We start from the raw sequence: 25,987 nt of genomic DNA, 5'->3' as shown, positions 1-25,987 counted from the left end.
AAAATTCTGATTAAAATACACTTTTGAGTTGTTTTGGGCCTGATTGCTTTTGAAAGATACATTGATCTGAGAGGAAAGTAACAAACACTGAAGTTCTGCATTGCTTATGGAAATTGCAATTCAATTAATTCCCCTGCCTATATCAATCAACTGTAGAATAGTATATTCTTCACTGGCATAAATATATTTTATGCAACCATTTTTCTTTCAATTCCCATTTCTGAAAGCATTCCAAAGACTCAACAGCTTCTTTAGATCTGTCCCATCTTTATTTTTTTATCACTATAACCAATACTTCCCACATTTCCGTTGCACTCTACCTACCTCTGTTCTAAATAATAAATATATACTCACGTAGGGAAGTTTAAGACCATAAGACCTTGAAAGAGTATTAAGTAATTTTTCCCATGGAGTCTGCTCCAACATTTCATCAGCACTGATCCATTTTCCACCTCAGCCTCAATCCCCTGCCTTCTCCCCATATGCCATCATGCCCTGACCAATCAAGAAGCTCTCAACCTTTGTGTTAAATATATACCAAGACCGAACCCCCCAAAGCCACCTGTGGCAATGCAGTCCACAGATTCACCACTCTCTGGTTAACGAAATTCCTCCTCATCTCCATTCTAAAAGGACACCCCTCTATTCTGAGGCTGTGTCTTCTTGTCGTAGACTCTCCCACCATATGAAACATCCTCTCCACATCCACTCTATCATGGCCTTTCACCATTCAATAGGTTTCAATTAGATCACCCCTCATTCCTCTGAATTCCAGTGTATACACACCCAGAGCCATCAAACACTCTTAATACGACAAGCTGTTCAATCCTAGAATCATTTTTGTGAACCGCCATTGAATCCTCTCCAGTTTCAGCACATTTTTCTTAGATAGTGGGCACATAACTGCTCACAATACTCCAAGTGTGGCCTCGACAGTGCTTTATAAAGCCTCATTACATCCTTGTTTTTTTATTCTAGTCCTCTCAAAATGAATGCTAACATTGCATTCGCCTTCCTCATGACTGACTCAACCTGCAAATTAACCTTTAGAGAATCCTGTAGTGTACAAGGACTCACAAGTCCCTTTGCACCTCAGATTTTTGTATTTTCTCTCCATTTAGAAAATACTCAGCCCTATCATTTCTTCTAACACTGTGCATGACTGTATACTGCCTGAAGCTATTCCATTTGCCATCTTTCTTTGTTCATTCTTCTAATCTGTCCAAGTCATCCTTTGCAACAAAGCCGCCAATTCCATCATCAAAATCATTGGCATATAATGTAAAAAGAATTGGTCCTAACACAGACCCCTGTGGAACACCTCTTGTCACTGGCAGCCAAGCAGAAAAGGCTCCCTTTCTTCCCACTCTTTGTTTCCTGCCAATCAGCCACTGCTTTATCCATGCTAGTATCTTTCTTGTAATACCATGAGCTCTTAACTTGTTAAGCGGCCTCACGTGTGGCACCTTGTCAAAGGCCTTGTGAATGTCCAATTACACTTCATCCACCGATTCTCCTTTGTCTATCCTGTTTGTTATTTCTACAAAGAATTTCAACAGATATGTCTGGCAAGATTTTCCCTTGAGAAAATCATGCTGACTTTGGCCTATTTTATCATGTGCCTCCAAGTATTCCAAAACCACATCCTCAACAATTGACTCCAACATCTTCCCAACTAATGACATCAGACTAACTGGCCAATAATTTCCTTTACTGTCTCTCTCATCAGTAAGTATCTCAACCATGAAAACAAAAGGCTGAGAACACTGTAGATAAGGCAACATATTTGCAAAGTGAAACAGAATTAATGTTTCAGGTCAAAGAATTGCAGAAGTATGAAAACAAGTTAGATAAGTTACTGAATGAGATTTACTTTATTTAAAAGTTGTGATGTTGGAGAATTGCTGTGAAAGGAGTTAAGCTGTATAGATATATAATTTTTGAATTTGAATTTGTATTGTAGACAAACTGAAACTGAAGTTAATCATAATACTTACGAATAGGAATTCAATTAATTTTCTAACTAGGGATAAATAAAAAGGAACAAGTCATCTGTAAACCTTTGAATAGGAAATAACACTAGATCTAATTAGTTAGAGAAATTGGAGTAACCAACGTTATTCTAATAAATATCACTGATTCTAACTAAACAGGAATTTTGTTTTTGTTGATATCTGAGATTTGGAACCTAAACAGAATGTTGGAATTTTAAATTGTTCATACTCACGTAAATATTTTGTACATCTCATTTATTTTTAATAAACAAAGCTTACCTCCAGAAGTGTGTGTTTTCTATTCACTGCCTCCTTTCAATACCTAGAGCTTCTGATGCCTTACCAGCACTTAGTGTAGTACTATGGAATTAGATTTTTCTCATAAAAAGTGTGGCGACCAGCCACACAAGATAGGACTAGCACGACACAGGTGTTAGAGAAACAAACAAGGAGATGTAATAGCTGCCTAGCTCCTAAGTGGTCTTCCTTCCAAGTACTGGCTGCACGTGAGTCTGCTCAGTTGGCCGCATGTAAAGGGGATAGTGTCAAGAACACTAATCCATTATACACAGTCATGTTAGGGAATGTGAAATACATGGTACGTACATTTCCCAGACACCAATTCAGTGGTACATACAGCAGAGGAGCAAATATATGTCCTGTTAGCACATCACAATACCTGAATCAGCCTTTATCCCTATTTTTCCAAACAGTTAACATAGATCAGAAAGGTTTAGAGGTATGTGGGGTCAAACATGGACAAATGGGTCTATCTTAGATCAGCATCTTAGTTTGAATATGGAACATAGCACCGTACAGCTCTGGAACAGGTCCTTCAGCCCACAGTGCTGTGCTGAACCAAGTAAATTAGTAATTAAACTAATCACTTCTGTCTACACAATGTCCATATCCTTCCATATTCCTCACATTTTTGTGTCTACCTCAATGTCTCTTAAAAGTCTCAACAACACACACACAAAATGCTGGAGGAACTCAGTAGGCCAGGTAACATCTATGGAAAAGAGCAAACAGTTGATGTTTCAGGCTGAGACCCTTCATCAGGACAGTCTCTAATGTGTCTGCCTCTAGGCAGTGCATTCCAGGCACCCACCATTCTCTGTGTAAAAACCTGACCCTTACATCTCCTTGAAATGACAACTTCTCAACTTAAATGTGTGCCCTCTGGTATTAGGTATTTCAACTCTTGGAAAGAGATATTGCCTGTCTGCTCTATCTAAGCCTCTCATAATCTTATAAACCTCTATCAGATCTGCACTCCAGAGAAAACAACCCAGGTTTGTCCAACCTCTTGTTATGCCCTCTAATCCAAGCAGCATCCTGGTGAACCTCTTCTGCACCCTCACCAAAGTCTTGGCATATTTCGTGTAACAGGGCTACCAGAAACGTATGCAGTTCTCCAGAGGCAGTCTAACTAGAGCTTTATAAAGCTGCAACATAACTTCCTGCCTTTTGAATTCAGTGCCTCAACTAACAAAGGCAAGCATGCCATAATGCCTTCTTAACTACCCTGTCAACCTGTGTAGCCACTTTCAGAGAGCTATGAACTTGGACTCCAAGATCCCTCTGCTAATCAACATTGCTAATGATCTTGCCCTTAACAGTGTACTGGGGGGGTGTCACGTGATGACGTGGGATTGAGACGTGTACATCCAGCTCTCCCGTAAAAAATCAGCAAAGTACCGTTTAAGCAAAGTTAATAAATACTTTCCGAAAACTACTTATAAACTTCGTAAGACTACTCTACGATATGCCTCGTAAACCGCAACAGAAGAAGTCTGTTGTTGTGAAGTCGCCGCAAGATGGGAAGAGAAAAGGGCCTACTGCAGCGATGGAGCCTCGGATTCAGGTTGGATCTCCTTCGGAGGAGACGTATTTTATCTCTGGTGTAGAAGAACGGGGAGCAATGGCGGGGGTAGCGGTCTCTCAGAAGAAGATGCCAGAATTGCACATGCGCAAAGTACGCATGCGCAAATTGACACAACTTAAACTACAAGAACCGACGGCCACTGCAACTGAAAGCGACTCAGAGTCAGAATTGGATACCGCAGCGAATACAGATGAAGAAGAGGAGGAAGAACTGGGAGAGACTGGAAGTAAAGGAGACAACGGAGACATAAGAGAGGCTTTATTGCAATTAACGGCTGAACTAAGAAAATTAAGAATAGAGCTTAGAGATGTGAAGATGTGCTATGATAAAGCTATGAAAAGACAGGATAAAATGGATAAGAAACTTCAGAAGATGGAAAGAACAATGGAGCATATTAACGATAGAGTGGAAAAAACAGAAAATTATGTGCTTGTCTGGAACATGGAAAGAAATCGACTCTTGGAGAAAGTGGACGTGTTGGAAAGTTTTAGTAGATGTAATAATATTAAAATTGTTGGTCTTAAAGAAGGTATAGAGGGAGATAATCCAATAGAATTTTTTCAAAGATGGATCCCGAAAACCTTGCAAATGAAAGAGGAAGACGCATCAATTGAAATTGAGCAGGTACATAGAGCTCTAAGACCAAAACCACAAGAAGGCCAATATCCACGATCAATTTTAATAAAATTCTTAAGATTTCAAGACAAAGAAAGGATTTTACAGGCGGCTGTCCAAGCTGCCAAGAAGAGAAAAGGGCCACTGATGATAGAAGGGAAGAAAATTTTTTTCTACCCTGACATAAGTTATGAACTTTTGAAGAGAAGGAAGAAATTTAATCCAGTGAAAAAAGCCCTATGGAATCACGGTTATCAATTTCTATTGCATTATCCTGCAACCTTGAAGATTTTTTTGCCTGGTGGAGAAAAAAGATTTTTTGACCATTACCGGAAAGCGGAGGAGTTTGTGCAAGATTCTTTGAATATTCACCAGATACAAGAACAAACCCAGGAGAGCGAGATGGATTGAAAATGAAGACTGGATCAAGGATTAGGCCTGTTGGATTTTTAGGTGGATGAATATATAAATATATTATTAATTATATGAGGGAGGGGAAGAAAGGTTAAAATTTGAGGAATATTAGCTGGGAATAATGACATTTTTTAATATATATATATACAATTTTTTTGTACCGGGGAGCTGGAAGAAACACTGACCAATCGCTACGTTATTCATGTGTGCAAGCGTGGCAATAGCCACGACCCGCACAATGGAGGGGGGTAGTGTGTATCTTTTCATTCACAACATTAGTGGGGGGGTATTTTGTTTTTTTTGTTTCTTTTTCTTTTCTTTTTGCCTGGATGATTGGGAGGGAAACACATAGCAACATGGTAAAGTTCAAAGAGATTCCCCAGGGAACTATGAGAGTTGAGAAGCTAAGTAATGTTTTAGATTTTAAGAGATAAATATGAAACATTTTTGAATATTTGGAGCCCTTATTTACAGCTCCGATGATAAAGATCTTGGTTCCTTGGGGAAAGTAACAAATATATATTAAATTTATTTTTAATCCCATGGAGCATGTGCAAACCTTCCAATATTCAGGCGGTTCTTTTTTTTTCTTCTTTTTTTCTTTTCTCTTTAGTTAGGAGTATATATCGGGGGGGTTAAGGGGAGGAGGGAGGGTAGATATTATTTTCTCATGTATTCACTTTGAAAACTCAATAAAAATTATATATAAAAAAACAGTGTACTGTCTCTTTACATTTGACCCACCAAGGTGAAACACTTTATATTTGGTCAGGTTAAGCTCCATCTGCCATTTCTTTGCCAATATCTGCAGCTGACGTATATCCCGTTGTATTCCTTGCCTGTCTTCTATGCTGTCCACAATACCACCAATCTTTATATCATCTAGTTATCCCCTTCCCCGAGTTATCCTCTTGATCTTGAAGTATGTATAGAATGCCTTGGGATTCTTTTTAATCCTACTTGCCAAAGACTTTTCATGGCCCCTCCTAGCCTTCCTAATTCCCTTCTTGTGTTCTTTTCTGGCTTCTTTATAATCCTCAAGGGCTCTGTTTGATTCTAGCTTCACAAGCCTTACATACTTTTCCTTTTTCGTCTCAAATTAAATTCATCACCTGTATCGACTTCCAAGGTTTTCTTATCTTTCCATCCTTGTCGTTTCTTCTGACTAGAACATACCTGTCCTGTGCTCTGTGCAGCTGGTCTTTAAACACCCTCCACATGTCATATGTAGACTTGCCCAAAAACAGCTTTTCCCAATTAACTCTCCCTTGTTCCTGCTTAAAGCTCTTATGATTTCCCCAGCTTCAATTTAATACTCTCCCATAAGATCCATACTTATCCTTACCTATAGCTATCCTAAAACTTTAGGAATTGTGGTCACTGTTCCCTGTTTACCCACTGAAAGATTGGTCACTTGGCCAGGCTCATTACGCACCTCCAAGCCCAATACAGCCCCTCTTCTTGTTGGACTATTTACATATTGATTGAAGAAACCCTCCTGGATTCACCTAACAAACTCTGCCCCTGCTAAGCTTCTTGCACTCAGAATGCCCCAATTTATGTAAGGAAAATTGAAATCCACCATGACAACAACCCCCACAACATCCTGGATGAACTCAGCAGGCTAGACAGCATCAGTGCAAAAAAAAACAGTCAAGGTTTCAGGCTGAAAGCCTTCAGCCCGAAACATCAACTGTACTTTTTTCCATAGATGCTGCTTGGTCTTCTGCGTTCCTATAGCATTTTGTTTGTGTGGCTTTGATTTCCGGCACCTGCAGATTTTCTCTCGTTTATGACAACAACCCTATTGTTTTTACACCTTTCCTTAATCTGCCTGCATCTCTGTTCCCCAATATCGCAGTGGCTAATGGGGGTCTGTAGTACAATCCCATCAGAATATTTTTGAGTTCTACTCAAACAGTCTCAGTGGTGTTCTTTATACGTACCGTGGGTTACTAAGAACAAACCATATTCTGGAAGAATAAAACTATAACTTTTATTTACAACAGCAAACAGTAACCACGTTTCTTGCAGCCATGCTTTCTAGATCATTCTCTCATTTCTGCGCATGCTCAGAACTCCGTCCAATCACGTTCTGACACGTGACACGTGATATCACATCTTCCTTAAAAAGAAAAACAATGAGCAACATTAATCAAAACAAATGCAGAATTGGACATGTTTCTATCAGTCTTCTGGGGGTTTACAAACACGAGTAGACCTTCTAAGTGGTTCACACAGTTCTTGTGTTTCGTTGTTATTTCCTTGTTCTGTCTGGTCTGCATCAGTTAACTGAAACTCTGAAGTTGGCTCTTTCTTGAGGTCTTTGCAATTTCTTCTTAACACTGCTCCTTCTGTTTGGACCATGTATGATCTGGGTTGTACTTCTTCAAGTACTGTAGCTTTCTTAATTCCTTCCACTTCCACTTGTAATGAAATACGAATCTTCTTTTCTTCATCAAATTCATTCATTAACTGTGTAATCTCTTTTTTATGCTCAGATTTCATCATTTCAATAAAACTTCTCAATTCCTTCACTTGTGCTTTCACTTCTTCAATTGGATCCTGATTCTTGTCACTGTTTGGCTTCAGATCAGTATTGTACTGTACCAGCAAGTTTTGTTTTGGTGGCAATGCTTTGTCAGATGCTGGTAACAAAGGGATGGGTCTGGGATCTTTCTTTATGACTTCTTTTACTTTTGCCGCGTTGGAATCAAAGTCTGTTCTCCTTTGCTCTTTCATCACTGTATTCTGACTCTGTGTCACTATCCAGGACTAAGACTCTTTCCACCCAGTTCAGTCTCTCACTGGCAGATAATCCCAGTATTGACTGTACATTCTTTGGTACCACCACAAATGCGTGTGCACCATATTTTTGTGTGATACTTTTGCCACACATGTTCCTTTAACTGGAATGTCTGCACCTGAATACCCAGTCACTTTTATATTTGTCTGATGTAACTTTGGTCTAGGCTTTAGTGCATTAAACTCAGATTCTGCAAGAACATTTACTTGTGCTCCAGTATCAAGTTTAAACAGAATATTGTTTTGGTTCACTTGCAATGGAATAATCCAGTCATCCTTACTTTGTTTGTTTTCACAAAGCACATCTATATAAAACTTCTCACGTTCATTTTCGAGCACTGCACTTACATGTTTTATTTACTTTCTACTTCTGCAACAGCGTGAAAAATGATTACTCTTACTGCAGGTGTTGCACATTTTCTGATACGCTGGAAACTTTTTAGATGATGTTGCTGCCCACAACGATCACAAAGTTTTTTTCTTTCAGATGACGCCTTGCTGTCGGTTGGTTTCGTTGTTTGCGCTTTACAGCGTTCTCGATAAAAAGCTCTTTAGCCTGTGACATCATGGTCTCAGAAGCTTTGCAGAGTGCCACAGCTTTTTCCAAATTCAAATCTTGTTCTAACAGTCTCTCAGACCATTATCCAGAATGCTGCAAGTAATTCTGTCTTTAATGAGAGAGTCTGTAAGCTCTGCAAACTCGCATCTTTTACTGTGGTTTCTCAACTCCGTAACAAATTGATCAATCGTTTGACCAGGTCTCTGCCGCCATTTGAAAAATTTATAGCACTCATATGTCACATTACGCTTCGGTATACAAAATGCATCAAATTTGTCGATTATCGCTTTTAGATTCAAATTATCTCCATTTTCAAAAGTAAAATGTTTATATATCTCAGTTGCATCATTCCTTATTACGTGCAGAATTGCAGCTTTTGTTTTTTCTGTTTTATTATCTACTCCGATCGCCAATAAATATATTTCAAAACACTGTTTAAATCTTTTCCAGTTTTCAGCTACGTTTCCAGTCAGCTGAAGCATCGATGGGGGTTGCAAAACTTCCATTTTTAAAGCTGTTAGCAAACAACGAAAAAGTTTGCGCTCTTTTCTTCAATTATCTTCGCTTCTCCCGTGTTAGCAAAATGTATTATTCGTCCAGACCGACTTGTGACACCATGTTGTGTTCTTTGTACATACCGTGGGTTACTAAGAACAAACCATATTCTGGAAGAATAGAGCTAGAACTTTTATTTACAACAGCAAACAGCAACCACGTTTCTTACAACCATGCTTTCTAGATCATTCTCTCATTTCTGGGCATGCTCAGAACTCTGTCCAATCACATTCTGACACGTGACACGTGATATCACCACATGTGGATGAGCCCTCCATTATGTTCCTTCTGAGTACAGCTGTGATATTGTCCCTGAAGAGTAGAGTAACTCTCCCACCTCTTTTACCTCCCTCTCCATCTTTTCTAAAACATCAAAACCCTGAGACATTAAGCACCTATTTCTGTTCCTGTCTCACCTAAATCTCTGTAAAGGCCACAAGGTCATAATGCCATGTACCAATCCAAGCTCCAACTTTGTCACCTTTACCCATAATACTGAAGTCAATAAACACTGGCATAAGAGGCACCATTTTCCAAGTGAGAGTGGAAGGCAGAGGCTATGACATTGTCAGTGGACTGATTTGAACTGGAAAGGATACAATGTAGCAGGATGATATGATTAATGTGGTCCATAACCAGCCACACAAAGCACTTCATTATTATTAAAGTCAGTCCCACTGGACAGTAGTCCTTAAGGCAGGTTGGCGTCATTCTCTTGGGCACCATGATGACGGTAGAGGCCTTGAAGCCTGTGGGGACAATGGACCCTTCCCGAGAGATGTTGTAGATACCTAAATGCCTTGTACTTTTCTGGGTCATACCTGGACCTTGTATTTTTCTGGGTCATACCTGGACCTTGTACTATTCTGGGTCATACCTGGACCTTGTACTTTTCTGCATCATATCTGGACCTTGTACTTTTCTGGGTCATACCCGGACCTTGTACTTTTCTGGGTTGCCGGTCCTGAACACCACTGACCTAGTCCTCAGCAGATTGTGGATCACTTGGCTCATCCCTTGTTTCCGGTTGGAGAAGACACTGAATGATAGTGGTGTGGGACTTCAGGCTATTGTACCTCATGCCCAATGTAGTTGTGAGAAGGTGGCACGGCCTGGATGGTGGGGATTTTGAAGATGGATGTTGTCTTCTTGAGGCAGTGTCTCATGTAGATACCACAAGTGGTGGGGAGGGATGTGCCCGTGATGTATTGGGCTGAGTCTACTACTCTCAGCAGCTTCTTACATTCCTGTGCATTCGAATTGCTATACCAGACCAGAATACAACCAGTCAGGATACTCTCAATCATGCACCTGTAGAAGTTTGTTAGGGTGTCTGATGCCATGCTGAACTTATTTAGCCTCCTAAGAAAGTAAATACACAGCCCATGCCCATGTGTCCTGCTGAAGGGTTTTGGCCCGAAACGTCGATTGTACTCTTTTCCACACTGGCCTGCTGAGTTCCTCCAGCATTTTGTGTGTGTCGCTTGGATTTCCAGTATTTGCAGATTTTCTCTTGCCCATGTCTTGACAGGCCCATGCAGAGGAGGACAAAGGGCTTAATTAGGAAAGGGAAAAAAGATTATGAGAGAAAGCTGGCAGGGAACATAAAAACTGACTGTAAAAGCTTTTATAGATACATGAAAAGAAAAAGATTGGTTAAGACAAATGTAGGTCCCTTACAGTCAGAAACAGGTGAATTGATCATGGGGAAAAAGGACATGGCAGACCAATTGAATAACTACTTTGGTTCTGTCTTCACTAAGGAGGACATAAATAATCTTCTGGAAATAGTAGGGGACCGAGGGTCTAGTGAGATGGAAGAACTGAGGGAAATACATGTTAGTAGGGAAGTAGTGTTAGGTAAATTGAAGGAATTAAAGGCAGATAAATCCCCAGGGCCAGATGGTCTGCATGCCAGAGTGCTTAAGGAAGTAGCCCAAGAAATAGTGCATGCATTAGTGATAATTTTTCAAAACTCTTTAGATTCTGGATTAGTTCCTGAGGATTGGAGAGTTGCTAATGTAACCCCGCTTTTTAAAAAAGGAGGGAGAGAAACTGGGGAATTATAGACCGGTAAGCCTGACATTGGTGGTGGGGGAAATGCTAAGATGTGATAACAACACATTTGGAAAGTGGTGAAGTCATCAGACAAAGTCAGCATAGATTTGTGAAAGGAAAATCATGTCTGACGAATCTCATAGAATTTTTTGAGGATGTAACTAGTAGAGTAAATAGGGGAGAACCAGTGAATGTGGTATATTTGGATTTTCAAAAGACTTTTGACAAGGTCCCACACAAGAGATTAGTGTGCAAACTTAAAGCACACGGTATTGTGGGTATGGTACTGATGTGGATAGAGAATTGGTTGGCAGACAGGAAGCAAAAAGTGGGAGTAAACAGGACCTTTTCAGAATGGCAGGCAGTGACTAGTGGGGTACCGCAAGGCTTAGTGCTGGGACCCCAGTTGTTTACAATATATATTAATAACCTAGATGAGGGAATTAAATGCAGCATCTCCAAGTTTGCGGATGACACGAAGCTGGGCGGCAGTGTTAGCTGTGAGGAGGATGCTAAGAGGATGCAGGGTGACTTGGATAGGTTAGGTGAGTGGGCAAATTCATGGCAGATGCAATTTAATGTGGATAAATGTGAGGTTATCCACTTTGGTGGCAAGAACAGGAAAACAGATTATTATCTGAATGGTGGCCGATTAGGAAAAGGGGAGATGCAACGAGACCTGGGTGTCATTATACACCAGTCATTGAAAGTGGGCATGCGGGTACAGCAGGCGGTGAAAAAGGCGAATGGTATGCTGGCATTCATAGCAAGAGGATTCGAGTACAGGAGCAGGGAGGTACTACTGCAGTCGTACAAGGCCTTGATGAGACCACACCTGAAGTATTATGTGCAGTTTTGGTCCCCTAATCTGAGGAAAGACATTTTTGCCATAGAGGGAGTACAAAGAAGATTCACCAAATTGATTCCTGGGATGGCAGGACTTTCATATGATGAAAGACTGGATCGACTGAGCTTATACTCTCTGGAATTTAGAAGATTGAAGGGGCGATCTTATTGAAACATATAAAATTCTAAAGGGATTGGACAGGCTAGATGTAGGAAGATTGTTCCCGATGTTGGGGAAGTCCAGAATGAGGGGTCACAGTTTGAGGATAAAGGGGAAGCCTTTTAGGACTGAGATGAGGAAAAACTTCTTCACACAGAGATTGGTGAATCTGTGGAATTCTCTGCCACAGGAAACAGTTGAGGCCAGTTCATTGGCTATATTTAAGAGGGAGTTAGATATGGCCCTTGTGGCTAAAGGGATCGGGGGTATAGGGAGAAGGCAGGTACAGGGTTCTGAGTTGGATGATCAGCCATGATCGTACTGAATGGCGATGCAGGCTCGAAGGGCTGAATGGCCTACTCCTGCACCTATTTTCTATGTTTCTATGCCACACTTGTGACTGCATCTATGTGCTGGGTCCCGGGGAGGTCATCTGATATGTTAATGCCCAAGAATTTAAAGCTGCTGACTCTCTCCACTGCCGATCCCCCAATGGAGATGGCATATGTTCGTTCTGTTTCCCCTTCCTGAAGTAAGCAATCAGCTCTTTAGTTTTACTGATGTTGAGTGAGAGGTTGTTGTTGCAGCTCCACTCTACCAGGCCCAATTCCATTTTGGTGATTGGGAATGGGATTGCTTTATTATTATCACATGTACCAAGACACAATGAAAATGTTGCTATGTATACTGTCCATACTGATCAGATCATTACACAGTGCATTGAGACAGAACAAAGTAAAGCAGTGCAGAATAAAGTTTAACAGCAACAGTGAAAGTGCACTGCAGTAAACAATAAGTTGCAGGCTCAGAACAAGGTACATTATGAGGTCAAAAGTCTATCTTATTATACTAGGGTACCATTTAGTAGTCTTATATCAGCAGGGTAGAAGCTGTCCTTGACAGGTCTGTGTTTTCAGGCTTTTGTATTTTCTGCCTGATGAAAGAGGGGAGAAGGGAGGATATCCAGGTTGGGTGGGTGGAGTGTTTGATTATGGTGGCTGATTTACTGAGACAGAGAGAAGTATAGACCGAGTTCACAGAGTGGAGTTTGGTTTTCATAACGTTATGAGCTGTGTCCACAACTCTGCAGTTGCTGGTAGTCACGGGCAGAGCGTTGCCAAATCAAGCTAGATGTATCAAATAGGATACCTTCTGTAGTACATCAATGAAAATTGGTAAGGATTAACTGGGACATGCCAAATTTCTTATGCTTTCTGAGGAAGTAGAGGCACTGGTGAATTTTCCTGGCTCTGGTGTTTATGTGAACAACCTGTTATTCATCCAAATAGTAAAAGAGAGGCCAGTGTAGATACCAGACCACTGGAAAATGTTGCTGTAAGTTAGTGATGGGTGACAAGGAAATAGCAGACAAACTGAATAAGTATTTTGCATCAGTCTTCCATGTGGAAGACACTAGCAATAAGCCAGAAGTTTGAGAGTTTCAGGGGGCAGAAGTGAGTCAAGTTGCCGTTATTAGGGAGAAAGTGCTTGGGAATCTGAATGGTCTGAAGATAGGTAAATCATCTGGACCAGTTGGTCTACACCTCAGGGTTCTGAAAGAGGTGGTTGAAGAGATTATGGAGGCATTAGTAATGATCTTTCAGGAATCAATAGATTCTGGCATGGTTCCAGAGGACTGGAAAATTGCAAATGTCACTCCACTCTTCAAGAAGGGAGAGAGGCAGAAGAAAGGAAAATAGTCTGACCTCAGTGATTGGAAGATGTTGGAGTTAATTGTTAAGGATATGGTTTCAGGGTACTTGGAGGGCACGTGACAAAATGGATCAAAGTCAGAATGGTTTCCTTAAGGAAAAATCTTGTCTGACAAATCTGTTGGAATTCTTTGAAGAAACTACAAGCAGTATAAACAATCGGTGAATATTGTGTGCCTGGAACTTCAGAATGCCTCTGACAAGGTGCCACACATGAGGCTGCTTAATAATTTGAATTTTTACAGGAAAGATATTGGCATGGATAGAGCATTAGCTGATTAACGGGAGGCAAACAATGCAAATAAAGGGAGCCTTCTCTGGTTGACTGCCAGTGACAGTGACAGGAGTCTGTGTTGGGACCACTTTTTTAATGTTATAAGTCAATGATTTGAATGATGGAATTATGGCTCTTTGGCCAGGTTTGTGGATGAAACAAGGGTGGAGGGACATGTAGTGTTGCGGTAGCAGTAACGTTGCAGAAAGACTGGGACAGATTAGGAGAATAGGCAAAGAAGTGACAGATGGAATACAGTGTTGGAAAGTGTATGGTCATGCATGTGGTGATATCACGTGCAATGATATGCCAGTACATGATTGTACAGCACAGAGCATACGCGGGGTTTTGCCAGAAAGTTTCAGCATGTGGCGGGTTTAAGACATGTTTGTTTATTACTGTAAATAAAAGTTCTCTAATTCTTCCAGAATATGATTCTTTACTGTTAACCCATTGTACATTTAAACAGAAGTAACATAACATGGTGTCACAAGTTGTTCTGGAAGAATAATACGGGAGAATCGAGAATCAAAGATAATCGGAAAAAAAAGAAGAAAAAAGTTCGAACTGTAAACAGTAAAATGGAAGGTTTACAACCCCCACCAAAATTGCAGCTGACTGGCAAATGTAGCTGAGAATTGGAGGATATTCAAGCAACAGTTTGAAATATATTTATCGGCAATCGGAGCTGATAGAAAAGCGGACAAAACCAAAGCTGCAATCCTGCTCCATGTAATCGGGAATGACGCAGTAGAGTTATACAACGATTTTGTCTTTGAAGATGGAGATAATTTCAATTTAAAGTTGATAATGGACAGATTTGAAGTATTTTGTATACCTAAGCGTAATTTAACGTATGAGCGGTATAAATTCTTCACATGTGCGCAGAGAGCTACTGAAACAATTGATCAGTATGTGACTGAGTTAAGAAAGCGTAGTAGAACGTGCGAGTTTGGATTGCTCACAGACTCTCTTATTAAACATAGACTAGTTTGTGGCATTCGAGATAATGCACTGAGAGAAAGACTTTTGCATGAGCAAGATTTAAATTTTGAATGAGCTTTCGCACTCTGCAAAGCTTCTGAGACCGTAATGTCACAGGCTGAAAAGCTTTTTGTCAAAAACTGCAATGTAAATGCTGTAAAAAAGTGCAAATATATCAAGAAATATAATAATACATGGACAAAACCAACAGAGAGCAAGACGGCATTTGAAAAAAAAATCATGTGATTGCTGTGCGCAGGAATACCGTCCAAATCAGTGTTTCGCATATGGCAAATTTTGCTACAACTGCGGTAAGATTAATCATTTTTCACACTGTTGTAAAAGTAGAAAGAAGGAAAATGAAATGAAACAAGTAAATGCAGTGATTGAAGATGAACGTGAGGAATTTTATATAGATGCACTTTATGAAAATGCTGACATGGAGAATATAAAAGCAGTAGCTGCTGTGTCTGAGACGACCAACAGGAGGCAATTGATGATGTGAAAAAGCAACGGCAGGAAGAGGTTGCTTCAATGCAAGCGATAATGAGAGAGACACTGAGAGAATATGAGATTCAGTCTAATCACCGTCTAGAGCAAGAACGTTCACAGTGGGCACAGTATAAGGAAGAAGTGAAAGCACAAGTGAAGGAATTGAGAAGTTTCATTGAACTGATGAAGTCTCAGCATAAAAAAGAGATTACACAGTTAATGAATGAATTAGATGAAGAAAAGAAGATTTGCATTTCATTACAAATGGAAGTGGAAGGAATTAGGAAAGATACAGTCCAAACAGAAGCAGGGAATCAGATTGCTGAGGAGGATAGCATGAACTGCTTATCTGAAATTCCAGATTCTAACCAGGAGGCATGAAAGAGTATACCAAAAAGTTTAGTTGAGATACATAAAGAAAAGCTTAAAGCAGAAAAGAAGAAGCACAAGAAGAGTCATGGCTCAGATAGCGAAGAGCCAGCTTCAGAGTTTCAGTTAGCTGATATAGATTTGTTTATTAGTTAATGTGGTTACTTGTTTTTCTTTTTAAGGGAAGGAAGATATGATTCTTCAGAGATTCAGTTCACTGATGCAGATGAGTCAAAACATGTAAATAATAACAATGAAACACAAGGTCTGTGTATACCACTTAGGAGGTCTACTCGTGTTCGTAAACCCACAGAGAGACTGATTGAGACTTACTGAATTATGTCTTTACTTTGATTAATGTTGTTATTTATTTTTTCTTTTTAAGGAACAGAAGATGTGGTGATATCACATGCAATGATGTGCCAGTACATGATTGGACAGCACTGAGCATCCGGTGGGTTTAAGACGTGTTTGTTTATTACTGTAAATAAAAGTTCTGTAATTCTTCCAGAATATGATTCTTTACTGTTAACTCACGGTATGCTTAAACAGAAGTAACATAACAATGCACTTTGGTAGAAGAAATAAAACCGTAGACTATTTTCTACATAATTCTCTGGTTAAGAACCTATTTTACTTTTTTGCAAACACAGTGTGTTCCGTTAGTTAAGCTTCGCAGGCCAGTGTTTTGGCTACGGCTGAAATAAGGAGCCGTTTGCTCAGCCTAGGGATGTTGTGTTAGCCAGTTGGGTTCGTAACGCGCTGTAACGTTCTGTCCAGTGAGATGCAGTGGAACATTCGAGTGAGCTGGACGGCATCAGATTACTGGGGGACAGAGATCTGGTTTTGATCCTTTGCTGGCAGAAGGTGCAGAGTGGAGCACAAGAGAAGATGCTCACAGAATGCCACTCGAAGGAGAGACTCCGTTGTAAGGACTGCTTTGTGCAGACGAATGATTCCAAGGAGAAAGTGCCAATACTCCTGCGTTAGCCAGTTTATTCGAAGTAGTCTTCGAGGGATGTTTGAACTGAGGCTGGTGTATTTCAAGCAGAACATGGGTTCAGAGCATGAGTAATCAAAGCGAAGCATCCGACTACGCTAAAAATGAGCTCCAACGTTTATGTGCACATTTAAACTGGTTTAACTGTACTGGGCCCTTTTTTTTTTACTTAGTGTTGTTAAAGTTGAAGTACCTGTAAATATACTTCCACTTTAATTTTATGCTAGTGTAAGGTCTGGTATTTCCTGGCAAACAATAACTTTGCATGGGGTCGCAGTCACCATAATTTCCAATCCCTCATCATTTCATCCAACTTTCCTGTTGGGTAGAACATGAATCATACCTAACCGAGATGTGTGTTGCTTATTCTCACCATTACCCATGCAATGCTGAGTCACATGGTCATTAGCCAGAGTTACCTAATGAGCCTGGATTATTATGAGCTGTGGGGAGAGAATTACATCTAAATGACGAGAAGGTTCAAAAAGCTGAGGTGCAAAGGGACTTCAGACTCTTCATCCAGGATTCCCTAAAGGTTAATTTGCAGGTTAAGTGGGTGATGAGGAAGGCAAATGCAATGTTAGCATTCATTTCGAGAGGTCTATAATATAAAAGAAAGGATATAATGTTGGGGCTTTATAAGACACTGGTGAAGCCTCACTTGGAATATTGTAAGCAGTTTTGGGCCTCTTATCTAAGAAAGGATGTGCTGACATTGGAAAAGGTTCAGAGGAGGTTCACGAAAATGATTCTGGGATTGAAAGGCTTACCATATGTGGAGTGTTTGATGACTCTGGGCCTATGCTCACCTGAATTCTGAAGAATGAGGGGGAATTTCATTGAAACTTATCAAACATTGAAAGGCCTCAATAGAATGGATATGGAGAGGATGTTTCCAATGGTGGGGGAGGCTAGGACCAGAGGATACAGCGTCAGAATAGAGGGACGTCCATTTAAAGCAGAGATGAGAAGGAATTTCTTTAGCCGGAGAGTGGTGAATCTATGGAATTTGCTGCCACAGGCAACTGTGGAAGCCAAGTCAGGATCAGAATCTGAATCGGGTTTATTATCACCGGCATGTGACGTGAAATTTGTTAACTTAGCAGCAGCAGTTCAATACAATACATAATCTAGCAGAGAGAAAAAAAAGAAAATAATAATAAACAAGTAAATCAATTACAGTATATGTATATTGAATATATTTTTAAAATGTGCAAAAACAGAAAAACCTTCTGCAGTTTCTTTCAGTCCTGTGCAGTAGCCCCTCCATATCAGACAGTGATGCAGCCTGTCAGAATGCTCTCTACCGTACAACTATCGAAGTTTTTGAGTGTATTTGTTGACATGCCAAATCTCTTCAAACTCCTAATAAAGTATATCCGCTGTCTTTCCTTCTTTTAACTACATCAATATGTTGAGACCAGGTTAGATCCTCAGAGATCTTGACACCCAGCAACTTGAAGCTGCTCATTCTCTCCACTTCTGATCCCTCTATGAGGACTGGTATGTGTTCCTTCGTCTTACCCTTCCTGAAGTCCGCAATCAGCTCTTTCGTCTTACTGATGTTGAGTGCCAGGTTGTTGCTGCAGCACCACTCCACTAGTTGGCATATCTCACTCCTATATGCCCTCTTGTCACCATCTGAGATTCTACCAACAACGGTTGTATCATCAGCAAATTTATAGATGGTATTTGAGCTATGCCTAGCCACACAATTATGTGTACATAGAGAGTAGAGCAGTGAGCTAAGCCCACACTCCTGAGGTGCGCCGGTGTTGATTGTCAGTGATTGGGATACATTATCACCAATCCGCACGGTTGTGGTCTTCAGATTAGGAAGTCAAGGACCCAGTTGCAGAGGGAGGTACAGAGGCCCAGGTTCTGCAACTTCTCAATCAGGATTGTGGGAATGATGGTATTAAATGCTGAGCTATAGCTGATGAACAGCATCCTGACAGAGGTGTTTGTGTTGTCTAGGTGGTCTAAAGCTGTGTGGAGAGCCATTGAGATTGCATCTGCCGTTGACCTATTGTGGCGAAAGGCAAAATGCAATGGGTCCAGGTCCTTGCTGAGGCAGTTCAGTCGTCATGACCAACCTCTCAAAGCGTTTCATAACTGTTGATGTGAGTGCTACCGGGCGATAGTCATTAAGGCAGCCCACATTATTCTTCTTAGGTATATTCTTATGACCCTATTTCTTAGGGTCATTGGGTATATTTAAGGCAGAGGATGATAGATTCTTGATTAGTCAGGGCATGAAGAGTTAGGGGAAGAAGTCAGGAGATTGGGGCTAAGTGGGAAATAGATCAGCCATGATGGAATGGCGAAGCACACTCGATAGTCCGAATGGCCCAATTCTGCTCCTATATCTTATCGTCTTAAAACGGTGGTTGTCATCAGCTAATATGTATATGGTTCAGATTCAGATTTATTTATCACATATACATTGAAACATTGGTATTGGTGCTGTGCTTAGCCACCTGTTCATGTATGTTTAGAGAGCTCTTAATGTGCAGCTGTGTTGATGGTCCATGAGGAGACCTTGTTACGAAAGGGGAAACTGTTACTGTTACTCAACTTCCTCATTGGATGAGGTTCAATGGGATGATTGTGTTGAACACAGAGCTGCAGTTGATGAACAACAGCAGCCTGATGTACAAGTTTCAGTTGTCCAGATGGTCTAAGGCAAGGTGAAGAGCCAGAGAAATCTCATCTACTGTTAACCTGATGTAACAGTAGGCAAACTGTAGCAGATCAAGGTCATCTTTGAAGCAGGAGTTGATTTGTGCCATAACTAGCCTCATGAAGTATCTCATTACAGTTGATGTAAGCACTACCAGGTGGTATATATTGAGGCAGGTCACCATGTACAATAGACACCTTTTGAAGCAGTTGGGAACCTCAGACCGCAGGCTGAATATATCGAGAGTACTGCAGCCAGTTGGTCCACACAGATCTGTAGAATTCAGCCAGGTACAGCAGCCGGACCAGACACCTTTTGTGGATTCGACCTCAGAGACTGAGACTGCAAGCTCATCTGGAGACGCTAGGGTTTATATAGATGTGTCATAATTTTCCCTATTAAAGTATGCATTAAAGGCATTGAGCTCATCCAGGGGTGATAGGTCATTGTCACTTATGCTATCCAATCTCACTTTATAGGAAGTAATATTGTGCAAGCCCTACCATGGCTGTCAAGTGTCCATCTGTGTTTTCAGTTTAGTCTGAAATTGTAAATGTTCTGCTTTTCTGTTCCAAACAAACTAGATTATATATATGAGTAGTCCAGGCCAATGTATCTGCTCATAGTTATAACAGCTCTAGTGAATCCTTGCCCCAAGGTTTTCAACTTGTCCAGGCAAACACAATTTGAACAAAGATTGAATTGTCAATAATCATGAGCTGAAACATAGGGCCAGATTTGGCAGTCGGTGGTGGCCGACATAAGTATACCACAACATCATTTCAAACAAAACTGCTCACAAAGACTGAGCAATTTTTGCTGTTTGGACTTCCCCACTTTTGAGGTTAGTTGCTGTCTGGTGTCATAAAATGTTGTTTAGCAGCCAATCATACTGAAGAATTTGCTCAGTAAACCAGCAAGTAAAAGGCACAATTTTCAACTAATGTTCTGAACATTTTGCAAAGCATACTCCAGAAACTGCTGCCAGTCTGGCAGCTCTTGGGCTGCACTCCCTGGAGTTCAGAAGAATATGGGGGGGGGGGGGGTCTCATTGAAACATTTCCGAATGCTAAAAGGCCTGAACAGATTAGATATGGCAAAGTTACTTCCCATGGTAGGGGATTCTAGGACAAGAGGGCTCGACTTCAGGATTGAAGGACGTCCTTTTAGAACTGAGATGTGGAGAAATTACTTTAGTCAGAGGGTGGCGAATCTGTGGAATTTGTTGCCACAAGCGGCTGTGGAGGCCAAGTCACTGGGTGTATTTAAGACAGAGATAGATAGGTTCTTGATTAGCAAGGGAAGCAAAGGGTGAAAGCAGGGGACTGGGGATGACTGGAAGAATTGGATCAGCCCATGATTGAATGGCGGAGCAGTCTCGATGGACTGAATGGCCTACTTCTGCTCCTATATTTTATGGTCTAAGCGTTGTACTCTTAAATATTTCATTTTGAATGCCTCCGTCTTACCAAGTACATTTTTGCCGGAAAACTGTTTAGTGGTGTAATGACAATAAATGCTAACAGTTTCACTATCATTCCAATTGGACTGCTTTTTTACATTTTGCTGACAACTCAAGATACACCTGCTGTAGTTAAGAATAGTTACTTCAGCGCAGATAAGGAATTGAATTTGGGACTTTCCCCATTGTGGGTAACTCAGAATCAAACCATATAAAACAAAAACAAAACTAGTAGATTGGAAATCTGAAATTAAGCCATTAAATTCTAGAAGTACTTATTAGGTCAAGCAGCAATTCCAGGGAAACTGAGTTAGTATTTCATGATAATAACATTACATCACAACTGTGAGATCTTTGAAGATGTAACAGCTTTTAAGCAAGAACATTGTGGGGGGGGGGGGAGGAGAGGAAAGAACAAAAGATAAAATCTGGTTAGGGTGGGAATCCGGAGACTAAATTACAAAAGGAATGATGCTGCAAGGCAAAAGTGCTTTTCTGGTTAATTCCTTACGTTGTATTGATTGATCGCTGTCACTAAAATACTATTTACCGTACAGGAAATTATATTTTGTGTGACTAAGTGTAAAGATGTCTGATTTATCTTTTGTTAAATTCCTTGACCACCTAAAATTTTGTTTCAAAAACCATGAAATGAAATATACTAAATGCAACGCTATTTTTTCCATTGGCACACTGTGTGGCTAATATTCATTTGTATTTAAAATAAATCTTTTTAAATATGCCCGGCCTTTTTTTTTGCCTTGTGGATCTATTTAGGAAGTACCGGTTTTTTTCTGCAAGAGTGAAACTTAAGCTTTTTTTCTATTTTTTCTTTACATTTTGAATCTACTAATTGCGTTATTCACTGCGTTTTCTGTTGTGGCTGAGTGGTCAAAAGACAGGACAATTGTAGTATTGCTCAGGCAGCAACCGACAGAAAATTTGGATTTTATCGCGGTACTGAGGTTTTAATTTTGTTGAAATGTTCTGTACTTTGTTATTGAGTGCTACTCATGAAGGCGATGTGAATAAAATTATCAGAGGTTTATTGTGATGTATATGGCAGGCGTTGCATACAAAATAACGAGTGCGTCTGTCTCCTCGGTAGTAGGCAATGTCTCTGCACTGGTCTTCATGGTGTATATTTACAGTTTGCCATTCATGTGTTGGATTTTGGACTGGTGGAAAAGTATCGCTATGCAAAGGTACCTTTTTCTTCTATCGCGTTCTTTCTAGCAACGACCCTTTCACTTGTACTGCACGACTCGCCAATACTATAATTAGTTTGCGACCTGAATCCAGAGAAATGGCTTCTACCATCCAAGCCTTTGCATCAGTTTTCTACTGGTGCCAATAACCATTTCCAGGAACGCTGCAATGCCATTTGCTGCACGGTTGATTTCCGGAAAAGCGGTCCCAATTGTGTCAGTGATTTATGCTAATCACGCCGAGCTCTGCGCTTTTTAATCCACGCCCAGGCAGTGCAGATCGAGGGTAGTATCTGAGTCTGTGGTGGAGCAGGATAACGATAACGGTAAGCAATACTACCGGATTCTCTTTTAAGCATCTTTTTGTGACTAATATCTTGATTTCGTTGTATTTGGATGAAAACATCTGTCGATGTTCTTAATTCTGTAGGTTTTGAGGAGAAACTACGACCTTTATTAATATGAGTAATTAGTAAGAGAAGCAAAATGTTAGTTTATTTATATAAAGGTCTATGTCAATCTTCTACACGGATAATTCTATAAAGCTTTGGAATTAAAAGGGATTAGATCATTCCGAAAACTGCGACTCCCCCAAATAACTTGTTTATTTTTTAAAATTTGAAATATTGAAACGTTTTTCTTCCTATAACCTCTAGTTTAAAATTAAACAGTACGTGAAATTCAACCAACTAGTTTTATTAAATTTTATTCGTAAACTATAATACCAAAATATTCTGGTCTGAATTAATGCCCATCCGTAGGGCGGCTCCCTTTCACAACAATGCATCTGGAGGGCGGCTCCCTTTCACAACAATAACACGGAGAATGTAGGATTAGTACGATTTTAGAACATCTTAGAGTGAAATACGTGCAGACCGAGACTGTTAGTAAACTATAATGTTAGAATGCATATTTTCATGTGATCCATCCATTTGTAATCTTTTATATATTTGCACGAGTTTAACACGTATAATCATTATAATAGGTTGGTCTTTCTATTTCCGAAACTTCTGGTTAACCATATTCACACAAAAATATTTTAAATATTATTCAAAAATTTAAATTTACTTATGATGCTTTGCACTGGCTTCTTTGCATTCACAGTAAGAGATTTAAATGCCGCATTGCACTGGATAAGACTTTTGTGATTTTTATTTTGCAGTAGACGCCATGTCAGACAAACCAAATCTATGTGAAATCATACAATTTGATAGGAAAAAACTGAAGAAGACAGAAACCAAAGAAAAAAACCCTTTGCCAACAAAAGAGAGTAAGTATACCAGATCTCGAGACAACCTACAGACTGTCGGCCACACCTGTGCGATAGATACTATTGTAAAGTATCATTAGAATTTGCCATCGGCTAGTCATTAAATCATTATCAGCTTGATCTTCAGTGCAGGGTATTGTGACTGGAATGTTTATGGACTATTTAACATCCTTAAATATAATTTAACTCTATCTTGGAGAAAACCTAGTTTAGGAATTTGAATTTGCATTACATCGATTTGCTTAAAAAGTCGGTTTCTTTTTATGTTTCAGCAATTGAAGAGGAAAAAAGGCAAGAATCATCTTCATGAATGTGGAATGGAGGAGATGCAACTTTTAATTATTTTTTTATGTTGACTGGTTTTAGTTTCAAAACCCTTACACCAACTAACTCTCAATGGGACTCTGTTGCAGCATCCACTCCAAATCTCAAGATGGAGGCTACTTCCTATAATGCACCAAGGGACCAAATTATCGATATAATGGTGATTGGATTGTATGGTTTTGGAAACAATGTATAGTGCACTAAAAATGTGAAGTAGTTTATTTAATTCATGTATTTGAATTCACATGTTCATTGATTCTTCTATGCTTAATGTGTTACAAAGTAAATAAAGACCAACAAATAAGTAAATGTGTGAAATAGTGTAGACTTGTTGTTTCTTATCCTTTCTCAAGCTCTCTTCCTCTCCTCCCCCACCCCACTATCACCATCAAGAGTTTCAAAATCCTGGAAAAATCAATTTGCTTTCTTTTTGATTATATTTTCTATCTGCTCTTACTGCATCTGCAAAATGTTCACACATTCTTGAAACTATAATTGAATGAACAATGTAGATGTTAACCTGCAACCATTTTGGAACATCAAACATTACAATTGTATGTTAATGATATAGTGGAAACAGTTCAATTATAAAAGAATCTTCTTAATGTATTTGCAAATAAGTTCAATTGTTCCACACATCTAGAATAAAAATAATTAATAGTTAATCATCAGCAATTGTAAGCATCTTTAAGAATGGAAAGGTCTTTCCAATATCTTGGAGAATATAGGTCATCAGTGTATATGTATCCATAAACTATGAAATATGTGTACATTTTGAGGATCCTATTGTCCAGTATAAATCACTAATTTAATAGATGATGTCCTATGTATCTGCAGTGAATTATCCAAGTAAAATTTGAATGTTTCAGCCAACTAAAGACATATCAGCAGTAAATGTATTATAAGATATTTTTATTTATAGAATATTTTAAATCTAATTTAACAGGATAAAATGTTTTGGGGGAAAATAGAATGCTTTCTATCAAAGTATACTTCTTTCCAATTAACCATTTTGTAAATTTTAAGGATTACAATAAATGGAAGTTGCATCAATTGGAAGTCTTCATTTTCATATTTTCCTAGATAAATTTTGTTAATAATTTGATTATGTACAAGTTGATAAAGAATTTGTTACCAAACATCAGCTAGTAAATTATTGACTCTTTCCCATCCTCCTTTCTACATGATAAATTTCAAATCACATAGCAAAGACTTAAGTTTAATGAGTACAAGTTTGCACCCAGCTTTTTACTGAAATGTAATTACATAATGCACTTGGTAATGTGGTTATCCTTTCTTGTATATCTACAATAGCAATTGCAGGGTTCTGAATGCCTGTGAATAAATCAGCATTGTATGGTTCTGGTTGTTTTGAGTTGTCTGGACTTTGCCAGATTAGAGAACAGTTAGAAATCTCCACATGAAAAGGTGGCAATGCAGATGACAATGAAAGTAAATTTGATATGGTTGGAATGTCTCATGCTCTCTATAATCCCTCCTCACAGTTCACAAATATCAAGGCTTCTATATAAATATTAGTTGAAAGATCCCTGCTGATGCAATCTGTGAATTTTAATGCTGACTGTCTCATGACTTTCAGAAAGGAATATGAAAATGTGTAGAAAAAGGGACAACCTTTCTTGATAACATTTGTGAAAAATACAGCATATAGTGTATTAGAATTGTTTAGCTTTAATGCAGCATTCTTTTAAACACAAATTTTAGATGCATTCTAATTATTGATTTTACATATTTTATCTTTCAAATTTATGATGGAACATGTTCCTCTTTAAACACTAATCCTATTACAGAAAAATTATAAAGCTATCACTGAAACCCACAAGATTTGTTTTGCATTTTAACATAGCTCTGGTTTTGTTACAAAGAATATTTATGTTAACTGAGACAAATGGTAATGTTTATGCATTGTCATATCACCAATTTCTGTACTAAAGATATACAGTATTCTCAATAAATTCCTTTTTCAGACTCTGCATGGTTTTCAAAATAATATTATTTTGGTGGAGCTGTCTTTAGAAGTAAAGCTAAATGAAGCTCACTTCTTTAACAACCAAGAAAATGTTTTTGCCTTCTGCTCCACTGCAATGTTTCTACACAATTTGAAGTAAAATCTTTCCAAGTACAGAATATAAAATAATTGTGAAGTTTTTAAACTGATATAAAAATCTCTGCATTGCCTCCAACGTAAGCCAAGGTGTAAGAAAATGTTTCATTGTTTCTGCAACAACAAAATTAACTCCTATACAAAAATAGATCAAAAGATGATAAACAATATCCAGTATTTTTTGATGTCA

The 25,987-nt window shown here is 39.3% G+C and overlaps 1 protein-coding gene across 5 annotated transcripts in view; it reads left to right on the top strand.

The window, feature by feature from the left end:
• Window positions 1-24,907, top strand: part of LOC140200476 (thymosin beta-11-like) — a 37,903-nt gene extending 12,996 nt beyond the window's left edge. For 3 of the 5 annotated variants that reach the window (XM_072263844.1, XM_072263846.1, XM_072263845.1), the window contains 3 exons: window positions 16,111-16,179; window positions 23,241-23,348; window positions 23,621-24,907. In XM_072263844.1, coding sequence (XP_072119945.1) covers window positions 23,249-23,348; window positions 23,621-23,658 — 138 coding nt within the window. In that variant the 5' untranslated portion in view covers window positions 16,111-16,179; window positions 23,241-23,248 and the 3' untranslated portion in view covers window positions 23,659-24,907. Of the gene's footprint in view, window positions 1-16,110; window positions 16,180-22,295; window positions 22,405-23,240; window positions 23,349-23,620 lie in introns of those variants that run through there. The other 2 variants (XM_072263847.1, XM_072263848.1) reach the window with 2 other exon arrangements.
• Window positions 24,908-25,987: the final 1,080 nt, after the last annotated feature.

The sequence above is a fragment of the Mobula birostris genome, chromosome 7 (assembly GCF_030028105.1).
Source record: "Mobula birostris isolate sMobBir1 chromosome 7, sMobBir1.hap1, whole genome shotgun sequence".
Taxonomy (NCBI): Eukaryota; Metazoa; Chordata; class Chondrichthyes; order Myliobatiformes; family Myliobatidae; genus Mobula; species Mobula birostris.
Note: the sequence above shows the minus strand (reverse complement) of the source record. Positions and strands in the feature narration are given on the sequence as shown.